At 43.8% G+C, this 14737-nt stretch overlaps 1 protein-coding gene across 14 annotated transcripts in view; it reads right to left on the bottom strand.

The window, feature by feature from the left end:
• LOC117402054 (voltage-dependent P/Q-type calcium channel subunit alpha-1A-like) overlaps positions 1 to 14737 on the bottom strand; it is a 130014-nt gene that overhangs the window by 35300 nt on the left and 79977 nt on the right. For 12 of the 14 annotated variants that reach the window (XM_059006892.1, XM_059006896.1, XM_059006894.1 and 9 more), the window contains 13 exons: positions 13353 to 13452; positions 12883 to 13043; positions 12516 to 12656; positions 12062 to 12263; positions 11197 to 11361; positions 10768 to 10878; positions 10263 to 10346; positions 4669 to 4785; positions 4326 to 4391; positions 3954 to 4051; positions 3434 to 3584; positions 2984 to 3111; positions 946 to 1042 (listed from right to left, as the gene is read on the bottom strand). In XM_059006892.1, the coding sequence (XP_058862875.1) occupies positions 946 to 1042; positions 2984 to 3111; positions 3434 to 3584; positions 3954 to 4051; positions 4326 to 4391; positions 4669 to 4785; positions 10263 to 10346; positions 10768 to 10878; positions 11197 to 11361; positions 12062 to 12263; positions 12516 to 12656; positions 12883 to 13043; positions 13353 to 13452 (1621 nt within the window). Of the gene's footprint in view, positions 1 to 261; positions 359 to 945; positions 1043 to 2983; positions 3112 to 3433; positions 3585 to 3953; positions 4052 to 4325; positions 4392 to 4668; positions 4786 to 10262; positions 10347 to 10767; positions 10879 to 11196; positions 11362 to 12061; positions 12264 to 12515; positions 12657 to 12882; positions 13044 to 13352; positions 13453 to 14737 lie in introns of all 14 variants that reach the window. The other 2 variants (XM_059006891.1, XM_059006904.1) reach the window with 1 other exon arrangement.

Below are 14737 nucleotides of genomic sequence, written 5' to 3'. Positions count from 1 at the left end.
TTTTTATAAGTGTGTGGGTTAGAGTCTGTTGGCTTCAGATGTCAGGGCTATCTGTCTGTCTGTCTGCCTGCCTGCCTGCCTCAGCAGCACGGGTTCCAGGTGCTTAAGAGAAACAGCAGGTTTCATTCAGCTCCTCCCTGCTCCTATGGATTGCATGGGCCCCCCACCCCCAGAAGCCCTCCCATGGATCTCTGAATGTCTCTGTGAAACACGGAACACTACAGGAACACAACTCTGCGTTTGCAGTCAGGGTCAGTCTACCTTATAAGCAACCCGTGCAGGGCATTTCTTCCCCAGGCCTAAGGGCGGCGACATGTGTCTTAGCATCTCATACATATCACTGTAAGTGATGCGGCCACTGCAGGAGCGTTAGTGAGCCAAAAAAGGAAGATGCAAGATCCCAGAAAAATAAGAATAAAAACAATAAACAAACAAAAAAAAAAAAACATATGGGAGATAGAAAAAAATATAATACAAAAACAAGGTTATTTTTGGAGCTTGTCAGTGATAGATAGAAAACTGATATTTTAATTATAATTTTTTGTTGTTGTTTTGTATTAAAAAAAAAGATATATATAATAATTCTATGCAAAAGGTGTCTGTTGCATAGAAATACAGGAGGGCTTTGGAGAAGACAAAGCCCCCCTGCCTGTGTTGTAAGGATGGCAGTTAATGTCAATGCAGTTTCTGTCCCCCAGGAACAATGCACGCTACTATACCCATTATGCCTAGCCTTGGCTAAACAGCAAGCAGAGATGGCTGAGGTTTTTTTTTTTTTTTTTTTTTTAAGATCAGTGCACTCCGTCATGCTTCTTTAGGTGACTGCATTGTCCTCCACATTCTAGTTTAAGTAAGAATGCATTACAAAAATCGAAATAAGTATAAAGCAACATTCATTCCGTTCGATGCTCTAGCAGGTTTTTAAGGTTTTAGTGGAATTCAAACCTTGCAGGCCACCCTATGAGGGCATTTCTTGCCTAAGCCGAGAGGGGGGGAGATTACACGCAATAAACTGTACATATCCTTATAATGAATTCGCCCGCTGAAAGAAGAACACATGGAGTTAGAGCAGACAAGAACACACAATAGGAGATAGGAGAATCGAAAAAAAAAAAGTTACAGAAACACTTTGACAACACTTTGTCTCCTCTGCTCTAAAACTGTCCCTGATATAAAATAATTGAATGTGAATCTGCTATTGTTTCCACTCCTCTACACTCCCTCCAGATTCTCTGCAGCCACACTGTCTTTGATGTGATATAATTAGGGCTTCTGATTTTCGGTTTTAATCAATAAAAAAACGATAAAAAAAAACCTGATACAAAAAAATGAAATTAGTGCATATCCAATGAACACCAGAAAAACATTGGAAATGGTGACTCAATTCACGTTGACTTGACCCCTTTCCCTGTGAAGAAAATAAATAAAATAGCAAAAAAAAAGAACATTCCTAGTGCAGCTGGGCAATGTCCCTCCTTCCTGACTTGTATCTCGTATTGATTCGACCTGAATACTTTAAAACCACCCCAACTACTGAGTGGCAGCAAATTCCTACATTTCTACTGGAGGATTGTAACACGCTTACGAGATTTAAAACAGTATGTTCGTGCTAGCTCGATTCAAAGCTACATTACAGTACTATACAGGTAGTATTTACATGCTCGTGGAATTTAAAACAGAATTGCAAATTGTGGCGAAATGTAAAAAAATGCCTAAACACACAAAACCCCCCAGAAGAATATGCCCGTGACCATAAGGACTTACTATACATATTGTGACAGAAAAAAACTAAAGGAACCAAAAACAATAATTTCATACAGTATATAAAAAGCGAAAGCCCCGAAAAAAACCCCATTTACATATAACTCGCTAATAGCGAAAAAATGAAATTAATAAAACCCAAAAAACAGAAGCCCCTGATATAATATAATATAATCTAATATACATATGGCTCCATTCTGTCCTCTGCTTCACCCTCCCTCCCAAGCTCACTGTCTAATGTAATGTAATGTAATGTAATACATCATCATGCAATACCACACCCCTGTACGCCCCTTACAGTTCTGACTTGAGGGCTACACACGGGCACATGCATTTGGACCCTGGAATACAGGTACCTGATAAATTATTCTGTGCAATAGTCAGAATAAGTTTTTTTTATATGCAGTATGCAGATTCCAGGAGCAGTCTTGAGAGACAAGACCATGAGACAGTTCCTGAGGAGTCAGCGAGTGGCTATAATGAGGGAGACAGGGTGGGAGTCACAGCAGGGAGGCCAGAGAGGAAGGAAATCCAAGAGGGGCCACTCCATCCCATGTGTAGAGGGTCTGCTGGTTCAGAAGGATGCCAGGGCTGCCTGGGAACTCGCTGAAGACACACTGCAGAGCTCATTCTCTCCAAATTATTTTCAGGTGTATTTATCTAACGAGGATAGAACTCTTGAGATGTGTGTCTCATTTCCAATGGGGATCCCGGCCAGAAAGTCTCTCTCTTCTCAGGAGGATGAGAGCACAGCTTCACTCCCTGCTGTGCTGTGCTGCACTGTGCTGTGCTTTGTGTGTGTGTGTGTGTGTGTGTGTGTCTACTGCCAGTGTCCCGGAGCCTCAACAGCAAGGCTAAAGGGTTTCTTAGAGGAGAATCCTCTTGTGTCTTTCTTCTTTTGAGGGAGGCAGTTTGGCTGCTGAACTTCCCTGTTAGATGTGTGTATGTGTGCGTGAGCATGTCTGAGCAAATGTGTGTGTTTGTGAGTGAACATGTCTGGGTAGATGTGTGTATATTTGTGTGGCCGGGACACTTACACCAGGGTATGTGTGTATTCTGAGTATGAGTATGTCTGTGTGTGTTTACAGTGTGTGTGTGTGTGTGTGTGTCTATGAATGTGTCTGTGCACACCCGAGTTTGAGCATGTCTGAGTGTGTCAGTATGTGTTGATGTGTGTGCCAGGTTGCCAGGCTGCAGAGGGCTGTCGAAGGCAGGCTCTTACCAGGCGGCAGGGTCGTACTCAGCCCAGATCCTCACGTACTCGTCCAGGTGGTGAGGCCCCAGGATGGACGAGTCCCTGGTCAGGTACTCAAAGTTGTCCATGATGACGGCCACAAACAGGTTCAACATCTAGAGACAGAGAAAGCAAGTTTACACAGGTTCTGTAACCAGAGGTGCTGTGTGTCAGTGCTGTGGCTTCTGAATTCAAATTGAAATGTATTTATTTAACCAGGATAGAACCCTTGAGATATACTTCTCAGTGTTAAGGAGGTCCTGGCAAGAGAAGGCGGCACGAAATAACACATGTATGAAATCAATAGCAAAAAATCAAATAAAAAATCAAACAGGACAAAAACTGAAAATAACAGTAATACAAAATAAAAGCATAGAAAAGTAAAAACATGGCATTGGACACAGTGGTTGATGTGTTTTTTGGGGCTGGCTTGCTTACCAGGAAGGAGCAGAGGAAGATGAAGGAGACGAAGTAGAGGTACGCGAACACACTCCCGCACTCGGGCTCCTTCGTCCCCGATCGCACGTCACACTCCTTCCCTCCCAGGCAGGCCAGCATGATGTCATGCCACGCCTCCCCCGTGGCACTCCTGCGTGGACACATCAGGGGAACACTTTGAAATAATGACCGCAAATTCATTATGAATTCCGGCTGAGTACCACAGGAATAACACCAGCATATCCTTTGCACGTCCTCTGAGTTCAGTTAAGCATTGCTGAAGTTCAATATGCAACTTCTGCTCTGCATTTAGCTGTTCTGTACCTGGCCAGGGCTAAAAGGGTCAACACCTGGGCTTTTCTTCAACCTTTGTTAAATTTCCACTTATTTTTCCCCTCGAGTCTAAGGGTGTTGCAGAAAGCAGCTGAACGCATTTTGGAGTTAAAACAAAACAGAAAGTTCACATGGGAGGTCCAGTACAGAGCCACACTGCGTATTGAAAAGGGAGAACAGCGCTGACCTGAAGAGCAGCATCAAGGCTTGGAAGAAGGTCCTGAAGTTGTTGTGCTGGTTGATGGCACTCTCCTCCTGCTCGTCGATGGCAATGTTCCCAAACAGCTACGAACACAGAATCACAGAGTGACCCCAGGCAGGCAGGCGGGCAGGGTTTAGGGTTAGGATTAGAGTTAGGGTAAGGGATGGGGTTATATCGTGGAAAACGATTTCCACATTAAGTACATTGTAACTATGCATACTGTCATTGTAATTATGTGTATTGACTAAGTAACTACTACGTAAATGCACAGTAATTAAAGACCTAATGTAAAGTGTTACCTTTTGTTCTACTCTGAGATTGCCACTATACTGTATAAATGATGAAGTATTGCCTTACTTGCATGCCAATGATGGCATAAATGAAGAACAGCATGGCGATTAGCAGACACACATAGGGCAGGGCCTAGAGAGGGGAGAGAACCAGCATTGGTTAATACACTGACAAACTGAACCAATAGAAACAGCATTGGTTAGTGCACTGGTAGACTGAACCAATAGAAACAGCATTGGTTAATACACTGGTAGACTGAACCAATAGAAACAGCATTGGTTAGTGCACTGGTAGACTGAACCAATAAGAACAGCATTGGTGATTGGTAGTAAGTAGCTGTGAGAATGCGGCCCGCTGTTTGTGTTGTGGACCTGCATGAAAGAGGCTGCACACAGGGGTGGCAGGGTACCTTGAAGGACTGAACGAAGGTCCACAGCAGGATTCGGATGGTGTAGCCCTGACGCAGCAACTTGATGAGCCGAGCCGCTCGGAAGAGCCTCAGAAAGCTCAGGTTGATAAAGTTATTCTGAAAAGACAGGGTTGTTATAACAAAGAGAGAGACAGCCGTCAGTCTGCGTAACCGAGCCGACACCGACTGGCAGATTTAATAATTAAAAAGTAAAATAATAATAATAATAAAAACAAACAAACAAATAAATAAATAAATAAATAAATAAACAAGTAATAGACATAACAGTTAGAAAAAGCTCCCAAAAAGATATCTAACCACCATCATCCAATCAGGTAAAGTAGCGTTATAAGGTTTTTTAAACAACCAAATGCACTGATCTTTGAGACAAGCAAGCCACAATAATATGGAGTCCGCTCACACATGTAAGATGCGCATACAGAGAGAAGCTGTTTCCATGTACATGCCACGCTCCCGGCTCTAAAATATGACAGCATCACCAACTCAACATCCGTTTCTCTGCACAGACAGACACACACACAGGAGGGTGTTTTGGAGTTAGAAGGGGGGCTCTGTTATTTTTTTAAAAAGGATGTTGAAGCCATATTTTATGGGGACTGTGTATAGTTTTTGGTGCTGGTGTACTTGCTGTGTTTCTGAGCCCATCTCAAGCTGCACCACCTGCTTTTAAAAACCTGTACAGCGCCTCTGAACGTGGATGTTAGGGCGCTATGAATGTAATTAGGATATGTAATAAAGTGCATTTATGATCTCTACCCATTGAGGAGTGACCTCACTCTCCAACATCACGATGGCAGCTCATTCATCAGGATTGACCGTCATAGTGGAGAATCGTGCAGTAGCATCACAATGAGTGATGCTGGCTTCAACTGAGGCGCTGCTGGGATACTAACTAGTAACAGGTTCATTAACTCTGTTCCAATACAACAAGACAACAAAATAGGAACAGGTATGGGCTCTAACTGACGAGCTTACTGATGTACTCTTATGATCATTAGCATTATTATTATGATCATTCTTCTTCATTTTAATTATTGTTAATCCTCTGGTAGTTTCAGCTGCACCAACCAGCTCCAAAAAGTGTCAATACACTGTCGTGTGTTAGAGGAGGGAGCGTAACATATTGACTCCACTAAGCATGCATGAGCCCCCTAGCCAGGAAGCAGGGACACAGCAGCTGAATTAATAATAGCACACTGAACTGGGAGAGGGGAGAGGGGAGGGACATGCGCTCCCTAATAATAGACGCATGCAGCTTTTTTCTTGTTCCACACAGAAGGAAGGCACAGAGGAAGCGGTATGGCAAAATAGCAATCAAAATATCCACACGCCAAGGGGGGTTCTGGATTATTTTGTACACAGTGTGTGTGATGGGTTTTCAGTGCAATAAACCAACATATGTCAGGCCTTCTCAATGCCACCCACTGCTGTTTCAATGTGTGCTGCAGCAGAGCATTTAACATCTTGGTCTATTACATTTAAGCATGAGTTATGCTATATAGTATATGTATGTATGTATGTATGTATGTATTCATTTATGGTTGACTAACTGGGGCAGCCTTTAAGTTGTTTAAAAATAAAATGAAGGCAGTTTTTGTGTCTTTGTGCAAATTGGACTGGTTTCAGAATGAAAGGAGAGAGAGAGAGAGAGAGAGAGAGGCCCCTACTGAGTCATACACTGCACTGAGTCATACACTTATCCAAGCAGTGACCAGGTGCCTGGCTTGATCACAGTGCGAGGTGGCACAGAATCTGAAAACACAGAGTCTGGGAGAAAAGCCAAGGGGACAGTATAATCTCAGCTGAGCCTGTGCAGGTCTTTATTTTCATGACAGGGCCTTGAGAAGTTCAGTTCCTGTCTGTGGTCTCGCTATGTGAGTGGTGGGATGGAGATGGGCCATGACAGAATTTCTAAGGTATAACACGGGTGTAATTTGTTCAAACACCGGCAAGCCACATGAGAAGGCAGCAATGCAGTTTGATTGTATGTTTCCTCGGGTCGTACGGGCTAAAAAGAGAGCTCGAGTATCCCAGCTGGCAGCCTTTTTCCTTTAGTGTGGGGGGCGGGGTGTCAACCCAGTCCCTGCATGTCAGGGTGTGGATATTTTAAACTCCATTTCTAACTAGTTTCAGAGGCAATACTGCACTAAGAGAAGCATGCACAGGCCACTGTAAGAAATACACGCTTAAAAAGGAAGCCTTACAAAAAGCCTGACTCTAACTTCACTCCCACAGTTTTACTGTATGATACTAAAAATGTATACACAGTAAAAAAAAAAAAAAGTTCAAATCAAAAAGCCAAGATTTAGAAGTTTTGTTATTTAATTTCACTGTTTTTTTAATACAGGGTATATATATATATATGTCTCGAACCCTAATTATTTGTATTTTATTTTTCAATAGATGCAGTTTTATTTGGCAATTAAGTAGTGTGACAGTATCTGTCAAGGACATTCCCAGCATACTTGCTGTTTATGAGAACTAGAATGGGAACGGGATTACATTTTTTAAATGAAATGTTAATTTATACATTTCTTGTTTTATGGGTAAATCCACTGAGCTAGAGGACACAGTAATAACGCAGTCCCTTACTTTAATATCTTGATAAGTGTGTGTCTGTGTGGAGGGGAGAGGAGGTTATTACTGTGCGCTTGTCCTGGATATGCTCAGAAAAGACAAGCAGCTGGAATTAATGCACTGGTCCATTTCCTCAGTGATTTGTTTTGCCATTTACTAACCCTTGCTTAATCCTGTCACAATGTCCCCCTGCTGACTAGTGAATTCCAGCTTTGTTCGTACTTGTTAATTCCACAAATGAGGAGCTAGCAGGTTTCCCATTCATAGAATCCTCCTCCCAAGAATGTCAGTGATTCTGTGTAGCTCTTTTAACCCTATCTGCTGCTGGTTGAACCTGAGGCTTGGGGCTGTGCAGTATAAATAAAAACCAGTCTACCGTGAAACATGGATTTAATTATGAGTTAGAAAACAGAATGCTGGTGGCCAGACCTGGAGTCAGTCACAACTGTAATTGCGTAATTAGTAATTCATTGCAAGTACAATGTCATTGTAATTGCATTGAAGATTCAGTGGGCATCCCCTGATCCCATGACCAAGCCAGTTTCCTTTTTCACCCAGGGACTCGAGAGCGGATGTCAGCGAGCTACCGACCTCTGGAGGACAAAGGCCAGCCCTGCAGGTGTCCGCTCTGAGCTCACTGGCCAGCAGAGTTTGCTGCAGAGCAAGAGGAGAATCAGTCCCTGCCGGTTTGACCTCCCTAACCCATGGGAGCGCCTGAGCCAATGCGACGCTCCCTTCGGAGTCCCCAGCACAGCCAGGACGTGAACCTGCACTGTATGACTCACCCTGCACACCACGTGGCTGCAGTTCTACCAGGTGAGCCACTCAGGGACCCCGTATTATTCTCAGATTTTTAACTGCTTTTAATGACCCCAGCATAATTGTAACTGCAATTGTAATTGAACAAAACAGCATTGTAGTTGTAAGTGCAATTTCAGCAAACGAGGCTGCTGTAATTATAATTGGCCCAGGTCTGCTGGTGGCACTGTTTCAAAGGGTTAAAGTGCCCTGACTGCCTGCACTGGCGCTGGTTGACGCTGAAGGGAAGAGAAGTTGGAGAAGCGTTTGAAAGGCAGGCAGAGGGTTCGAAGGCAGGGCTGACCAGTTTAAGAAAGCTCATGCACGGGGAAGTTTTCTTAGTTAATGGATGCATTAGAGGCTCCAAAGAATTACAAACCAACCAGGTTCTACATGTAGATGTTGTAGATGAATGGTTTATAATTGCAACCAGTTTAAAAGATAAGTTGGCATGGACACACAGACCAGGTCATGGATGAACACATGAGTTTCATAGTGCATTTTGATTGGATGAATTTATCAGTAGGCGTTGCGCCAATAAAGCACAGTTTAAAGAAAGCATGTAAAAAGATAAAACAAGAAATGAACAATCATTATACTTTTTCAAACTAAAACAGCTGAACATCTACATCTGTAACACAGCATTTCTTTATTTTAATACACGTTTATATATAACTAAAGGATTTCTTGCTAACATATACTGGTAAATCATTCTACTAGTATACAGTATGCAGTACAGAATTACATAATAAATGCCCATTGCAAGAGAATGGTTAACTTTACTGGTTGGGAGTGAAGTCATTCATGTTGACTGTAACATAATGAGTGATGCTGCAATACTCGGGGGGGGGGGGGGGGGGGGATTGCTGCAGCGAGAACAGTAAAATATTAGGGGGAGGGGGGCAGAATACATCCTCTGAAGTGTCACATTATTAAACAGTAAAGTTAAGCACATCTCCAGTCAGGCATTGACGCCTTGTACTGCGTTAAGTCTGAGTTCTTGCCAACAGACTGCAGGCCACAAGGGACGTTTATATAAGATTTTTAGGAACATGTTTCATGCTTCACTGCAAAAACCATGAGAGAGTCCCTGCGGACACACTCGTACACACATGCGCACGCACACACACACACACACGTAGTTAACCAGTTACACATCATACTCTGCTGTGACACTGATGGGACAAAGGTTATTAAAGGCTGTATTACAATTTAAATACTTTATAAAGGCACTAGCAGCTAGCAGCTCTGTTCTGCAGTTACATAATGTTTGTGCTTGGGCAGCTGGTGCCCCTCATACAGTATCTGTGCTGCCTGAGCGCACAGCAGACAGACAGCCCCCCAGACTCCCACAGGGTCTTAGGGTATCGCTGCCTGGACTGGCTTCACTGCTCCAGGGAGGCTTTACAGAGCAGAGGAGGACATTGAAACTTCATCCCTGTGTCTGCCTCACTGTCTTAACTGGCTCTATAGCTTAGTACCCAATCAGTTTCCATTGCGGGGTCCCTGTGATATCAAGAAGAAATTCTGGGGTGTGGACGGGGGGCTACCCATCACATGCCTTTCCTCAGGGGATTGATCCCTCTGCCTTGAATCTTCTTGAATGCTGAGTGGATGTTTGAGACACAGGGATGCCAGTTACACCATCTTCCTCTGCTCTATAAACGCTGAGGGATTATAACCCATTCTTCAAGGACACTAACCACCTAATGGTTAGATAACCTGTTTGAGGCATGCCCTCAGACAGCTGGGCGTCTCCAACAATCTTATAACATGCAGCTCTCACACAGCCCCACAGGCCCCCCTGTGGAGACAGGCAGGTCTGCAGTGCTGAGACAGGCAGGGAGCTAGAATTTGAACCCCAGAGTTGGTTTTTGACTCTCTTCACGGCTGCGCCTCTCTCACCAGGAACGGGCAGTGGCTGGCTGGTGAGTTTTGGGGGCTTCATTGGTTTGTCTGTCCACCAAAGTTGTCAGCAAAAAGGTGAACTCATAGTTCCTGTGAAAGGTTGCTATTTTGCACTAAACCTGAGTAAGGCTCCCTGCAGCGTGTCTGATAGACAGAGGAATTCACAAGCTGCTACCGCCTGTGTGGAGAGGTGTAGCCGCAGGAGAACTCAGGGAACCACCACCCCCTACCCGCTTTAACCTAGACCTTCCTACGACATGCAGCAGTACAAAACACAAGAGCACACTTACCCCTAGCTCCGTCACCAAGATATCAGTTACGCTGCCCATGACTGTGACAAAATCAAAAATATTCCATGCGTCTCGAAAATAGTTCTGTAGGGTAGAGAAGAAGAAGAGAAAATATGTCATAAAACACAATGGATGTTTCTCATTAAAATATTGCATGTTTGTATCAAGTACTGCTGATATATATATAGATGTTGGTTTTGTAATGTTTCTATATTTTCTGTGTTGATATGAATTGCTGAAGAATGATGTAACCACAGGTTAGGTATAAAAAGGCTTGTTTAGAGCTCTTTTGTTAGACCAGAGGAAGAAGAGACCACTGCTATGCCCTGTTGTCTCTGAAATTGGTAATTATGCCCTTTTTGTATTGTTCTGTGAGTCTAAAAAGTATTAGTATTAAACTGACTAATTGTATTGAGCGAACCATTCTTGGGTTAATCCACAAAATAAGACTCCCAGCAGTGAGCCACTCAACAGCGGTGAGTGTAATATAATGGAAAGTGCTCACCAGAATTCCAAAGGCAATTATTTTGAGAACGCACTCCATTGAGAAGAGTGCCGTGAACACAATGTTCAGGTTCTTTAGCACTGCCTCATAGGCGTCTGTCGCACCGTAGAACTGGACATGAGAGAGAGAGAGAGAGAGAGAGAGACACAGTCAGTCACACCAAAACAGAACCAAAGCCATTCCAATGAGACTGTTTGAAAATAGAATGAGTTTTATTAACGGTGCATGTGACTACTAAAATAAGACCCCTATTGCATAGCAGTTTCACCCATTCCAGGTTTTATTACCAGCTTGATTAGCCACAGTGTATAGGTAAGTCACAGGCGTGTGTCTTATTAAAGTCACAGTAAAACCAGGAATGGATTGAACTGCTTTGCAATGGGAGCCTTCTTTCCATTCCTGAACAGTGTCTGCGGGTCAGTGGTTTACCTTCATCATGAGCACGATGGTGTTGAGCGCAATCATCGCCATGATGGTGTATTCAAAGGGCGGCGACACCACGAACTGCCACATGCGGTACTGGAAGCTCTGCTTGTTTTGAGGCATGTGCCGCGTCAGGGGCCTGGCACTGATGGCAAAGTCGATGCAAGCTCTCTGGGAAACACAGATTCAAATATGTTGGAAGAAAAAATAGTTTTTTGTAATGTTCTTCTATTTTCTATGTTGCAATGCTTTGTCTGGGTATTTCCTTAAATTCAGTGTAAAGGCCAGCTTGTGGAAAGTTACTGATAAGGACACATCCCTTATTTGGGTTTGATATACGGAGGTTGTTGGTGTCTCTTCCGTTTTAATCTCTTGTAGTAATATATCTTATTAGCAGGGTGTGTGTGTGTGTCAAATGCATGATGTTTATTAGATGGGCCAAGAGGGTCCCAAGCTATACAGGAAAACAGTTACAAAAGAAAGAATTGCTAAAGAATGATGTCATCACAGGTCAGGTATAAAAAGGCTCCTTTGTTAGACCAGAGGAATTAAGACTGTGCATGAATACCTGTTTCATATTGCATGCTGATTTTGAAGTTGAATAAAGTGTTAGTGTTAAACTGACTCATTGTTGTACTGAGCGAATCATTCTGGGTTAATCCACACAATAAGACTCACTCCAGACGTTGGGAATGAATACAGAATATAACATTGGGGGTGTTTGAAAAAATAAAAGTTATTGTAACTGTAGTTCTAATGAACGCCAGGTCTGGGTAGGGGTGTGTTGCAGAGGGCTGTCCCTCGTTCTTCTCCAATAATTGTAATTGTAACTGTAGTTCTAATGGATGCCAGTTCTGGGTAGGTTCTGTACCTCGTTCTTCTCCAGACTGTAGTCCTCCATCATCTTGTCGCCCTGTTCCTGGAAGGTAATGATGATCAAGGCCACGAAAATGTTCACAAAGAAGAACGGGAACACCACGAAATAGACCACGTAGAAAATCGACATCTCCATGCGATACCCTGGGCTGGGGCCCTGGTTCTCATACGTGGCATCGACGGAGTGCTTCAGAACTCTGTGTGGGGAGGGGGAGAGACGGAGGTGCACAAATCAAACATTTTACCGCTAATAAGACTTTAGAACTGAGTTCATGTCTTGAGTGCGTTCCAGAAAGATGCTTTATTTTACTGTAATAACATCCTAATAAAATAAAAAATGAAAGTAATTAACTAAGAGTTAAAATTGAAGAAAATGCAGAGAAGATACAGAGAACGGACTTCAGGAATTTGCTCTTGGTGGGCGTGCTGTGTCTATGAGAGATACTCACTGTGGCCAGCCCTCTCCTGTGGACACAGTGAAGAGGGTCAGCAGAGCCCACAGCACGTTGTCGTAGTGAAAATCGTACTTCCTCCACTCGCGCTTCTGTGCCTTCACCTCGTTGTGTCGCTCGTACACCAGGTACTCCCCTCTGCAGACAAAACAAACCGGGGAACACTTCATTCACATGTTTTTATGATTGTTTTAACTGGGTTTTTTGTTCTGTTTGAATTTTTTGTGTCTTTTTTGCCATTGATTTTTATAATGTGCTATTTCTTGATGCCTCCTTCTCCTGCCAGGACCCCCTTGAAATGAGATGTACATCTCAAGGGTTCTATCCTGGTTAAATAAATACATTTGGAATGTGTAAAACGTACCTGCAGTCGCGCTCCAGCTCCTTGGACTCGTCGGTGCAGAAGAAGAAGCGTCCCTTGAAGAGCTGCACCGCCACCACAGCGAAGATGAACATGAAGAGCATGTAGACAATGAGGATATTGAGCACATTCTTCAAGGAGTTTACCACACAGTCAAACACCGCCTGGGCAGAGAGAGAGAGAGACGGGGGCAGTCAGGCACTGCCTGAGAGAGAGAGAGAGAGAGAGAGAGACCCAGGCACGCTGCATCACTTTACCTTGAGCTTGGGCAATCGCTTTACCTTGAGCTTGTGCAATCCCTTTACCTTGAGCTTGTGCAATCCCTTTACCTTGAGCTTGGGCAATCCCTTTACCTTGAGCTTGGGCAATCCCTTTACCTTGAGCTTGTGCAATCCCTTTACCTTGAGCTTGGGCAATCCCTTTACCTTGAGCTTGGGCAATCGCTTTACCTTGAGCTTGGGCAATCCCTTTACCTTGAGCTTGGGCAATCGCTTGATGGTCTTGAGAGGTCTCAGCACCCTGAGGACTCGCAGAGACTTGATGGTGCTGATGTCTTTTCCTTTACTGCTCCCCCTGCAAGCAAAGTGGAGGAACAACACATCAGAAATCATTGCAGAGTCAGGTCTGCTGCAGAGCTCCTGAAGCCCTGTATCCATCTCTCTTTAACGACAAAACCAAAAAGTGCCCAAGATCTGTTCTCACCTCAGAATTCAATATGCCTTCCCGGGACACTAAATGCCAGCACCATAAATTGAGCATGTTAGTAAATACAATATTACTGCAATAGACGCGGAATATGAATTGGTTGTCAATACTATAGTAGTAATATTATCAATGTTTCCTGTTGGAAATTGGATTTCTAAAGAGGGTTAAAACTTTCAACAGCCCCCCTTCAGTTCAGAGATCCTGTATTTTTGTAAAAGCTGTGAGGTGCACAAGGCCCCCTGTGAGCAGCATGCTGTTGTACATCCGCAAATTATAAAAGAAGCAGTGACACACTGAAGAAATGAGGCCTCTGAGCCGCAGTCCTCCTTTGATTAATATCATCACCGGCTCGGCTACACTGGTGACTCCTGACTGTCTGCTGGCAGCTCAGCAGCTGCCAGGGAAATCAGAAACGCGAGCAGGGAAGCACAATTAGCTGTTCAGCCCATCGCGTCTCACCCATTATCAGTGCATTATGTAATAGAGGTTATTCATGACAATGCCTGCCTTTAAACAAGCTGTCCGCCTATCAAACTGTGACCCTGTTCTCTCAGACACTGGCATTATCATACCACGTGCAGGTTGAGAGAATGGGGTCACACCACAGGAGGAAAGGATTAACATAGGGTCATTTAACAACAAGCCCCAAAAGTAGACAACATGATTCCAGTTATAGTAACAGGTAAACATTTTCAAATAACATAACAATTGATAACAAATTATTTCTTAAAATGGTCTGTTATTGGAAGAAGAAGAAGAAGCAGGAAATCAGAGAGAAAGACAGGAAGAGAGAGAAAGAGAAAACAGTGACAAGCCAGCATCGTTTGGAGACAGTTATTGAGATGAGAAAGAACAGAAACTTTACCGCGCGCTGCTCCTGTTGGGACACGGCCACGGCGGGAATGCAGAGAGACAAGAGAAGGTCAGTGAGAGCGAGAGAGAAGAGCGAGGAAACACATCCAGACGAGGAGAGAGATGGAGAGAGAGAGAGAGAGAGAGAGAGAAAAAGGGACAGTGGAGGCCTGCGCTTCATAGAGACTGGCTGCAGGGTTGGTGCACAATCCTAACCACCAGCCGATATCATCAGCATAACACGCGAGGCTCAACCCAATACAAGATAAGAATTTGTCAGCCTGAGATTCCAGTTTCTCTT

This window comes from Acipenser ruthenus, chromosome 34, assembly GCF_902713425.1.
Source record: "Acipenser ruthenus chromosome 34, fAciRut3.2 maternal haplotype, whole genome shotgun sequence".
NCBI lineage: Eukaryota > Metazoa > Chordata > Actinopteri > Acipenseriformes > Acipenseridae > Acipenser > Acipenser ruthenus.
Note: the sequence above shows the minus strand (reverse complement) of the source record. Positions and strands in the feature narration are given on the sequence as shown.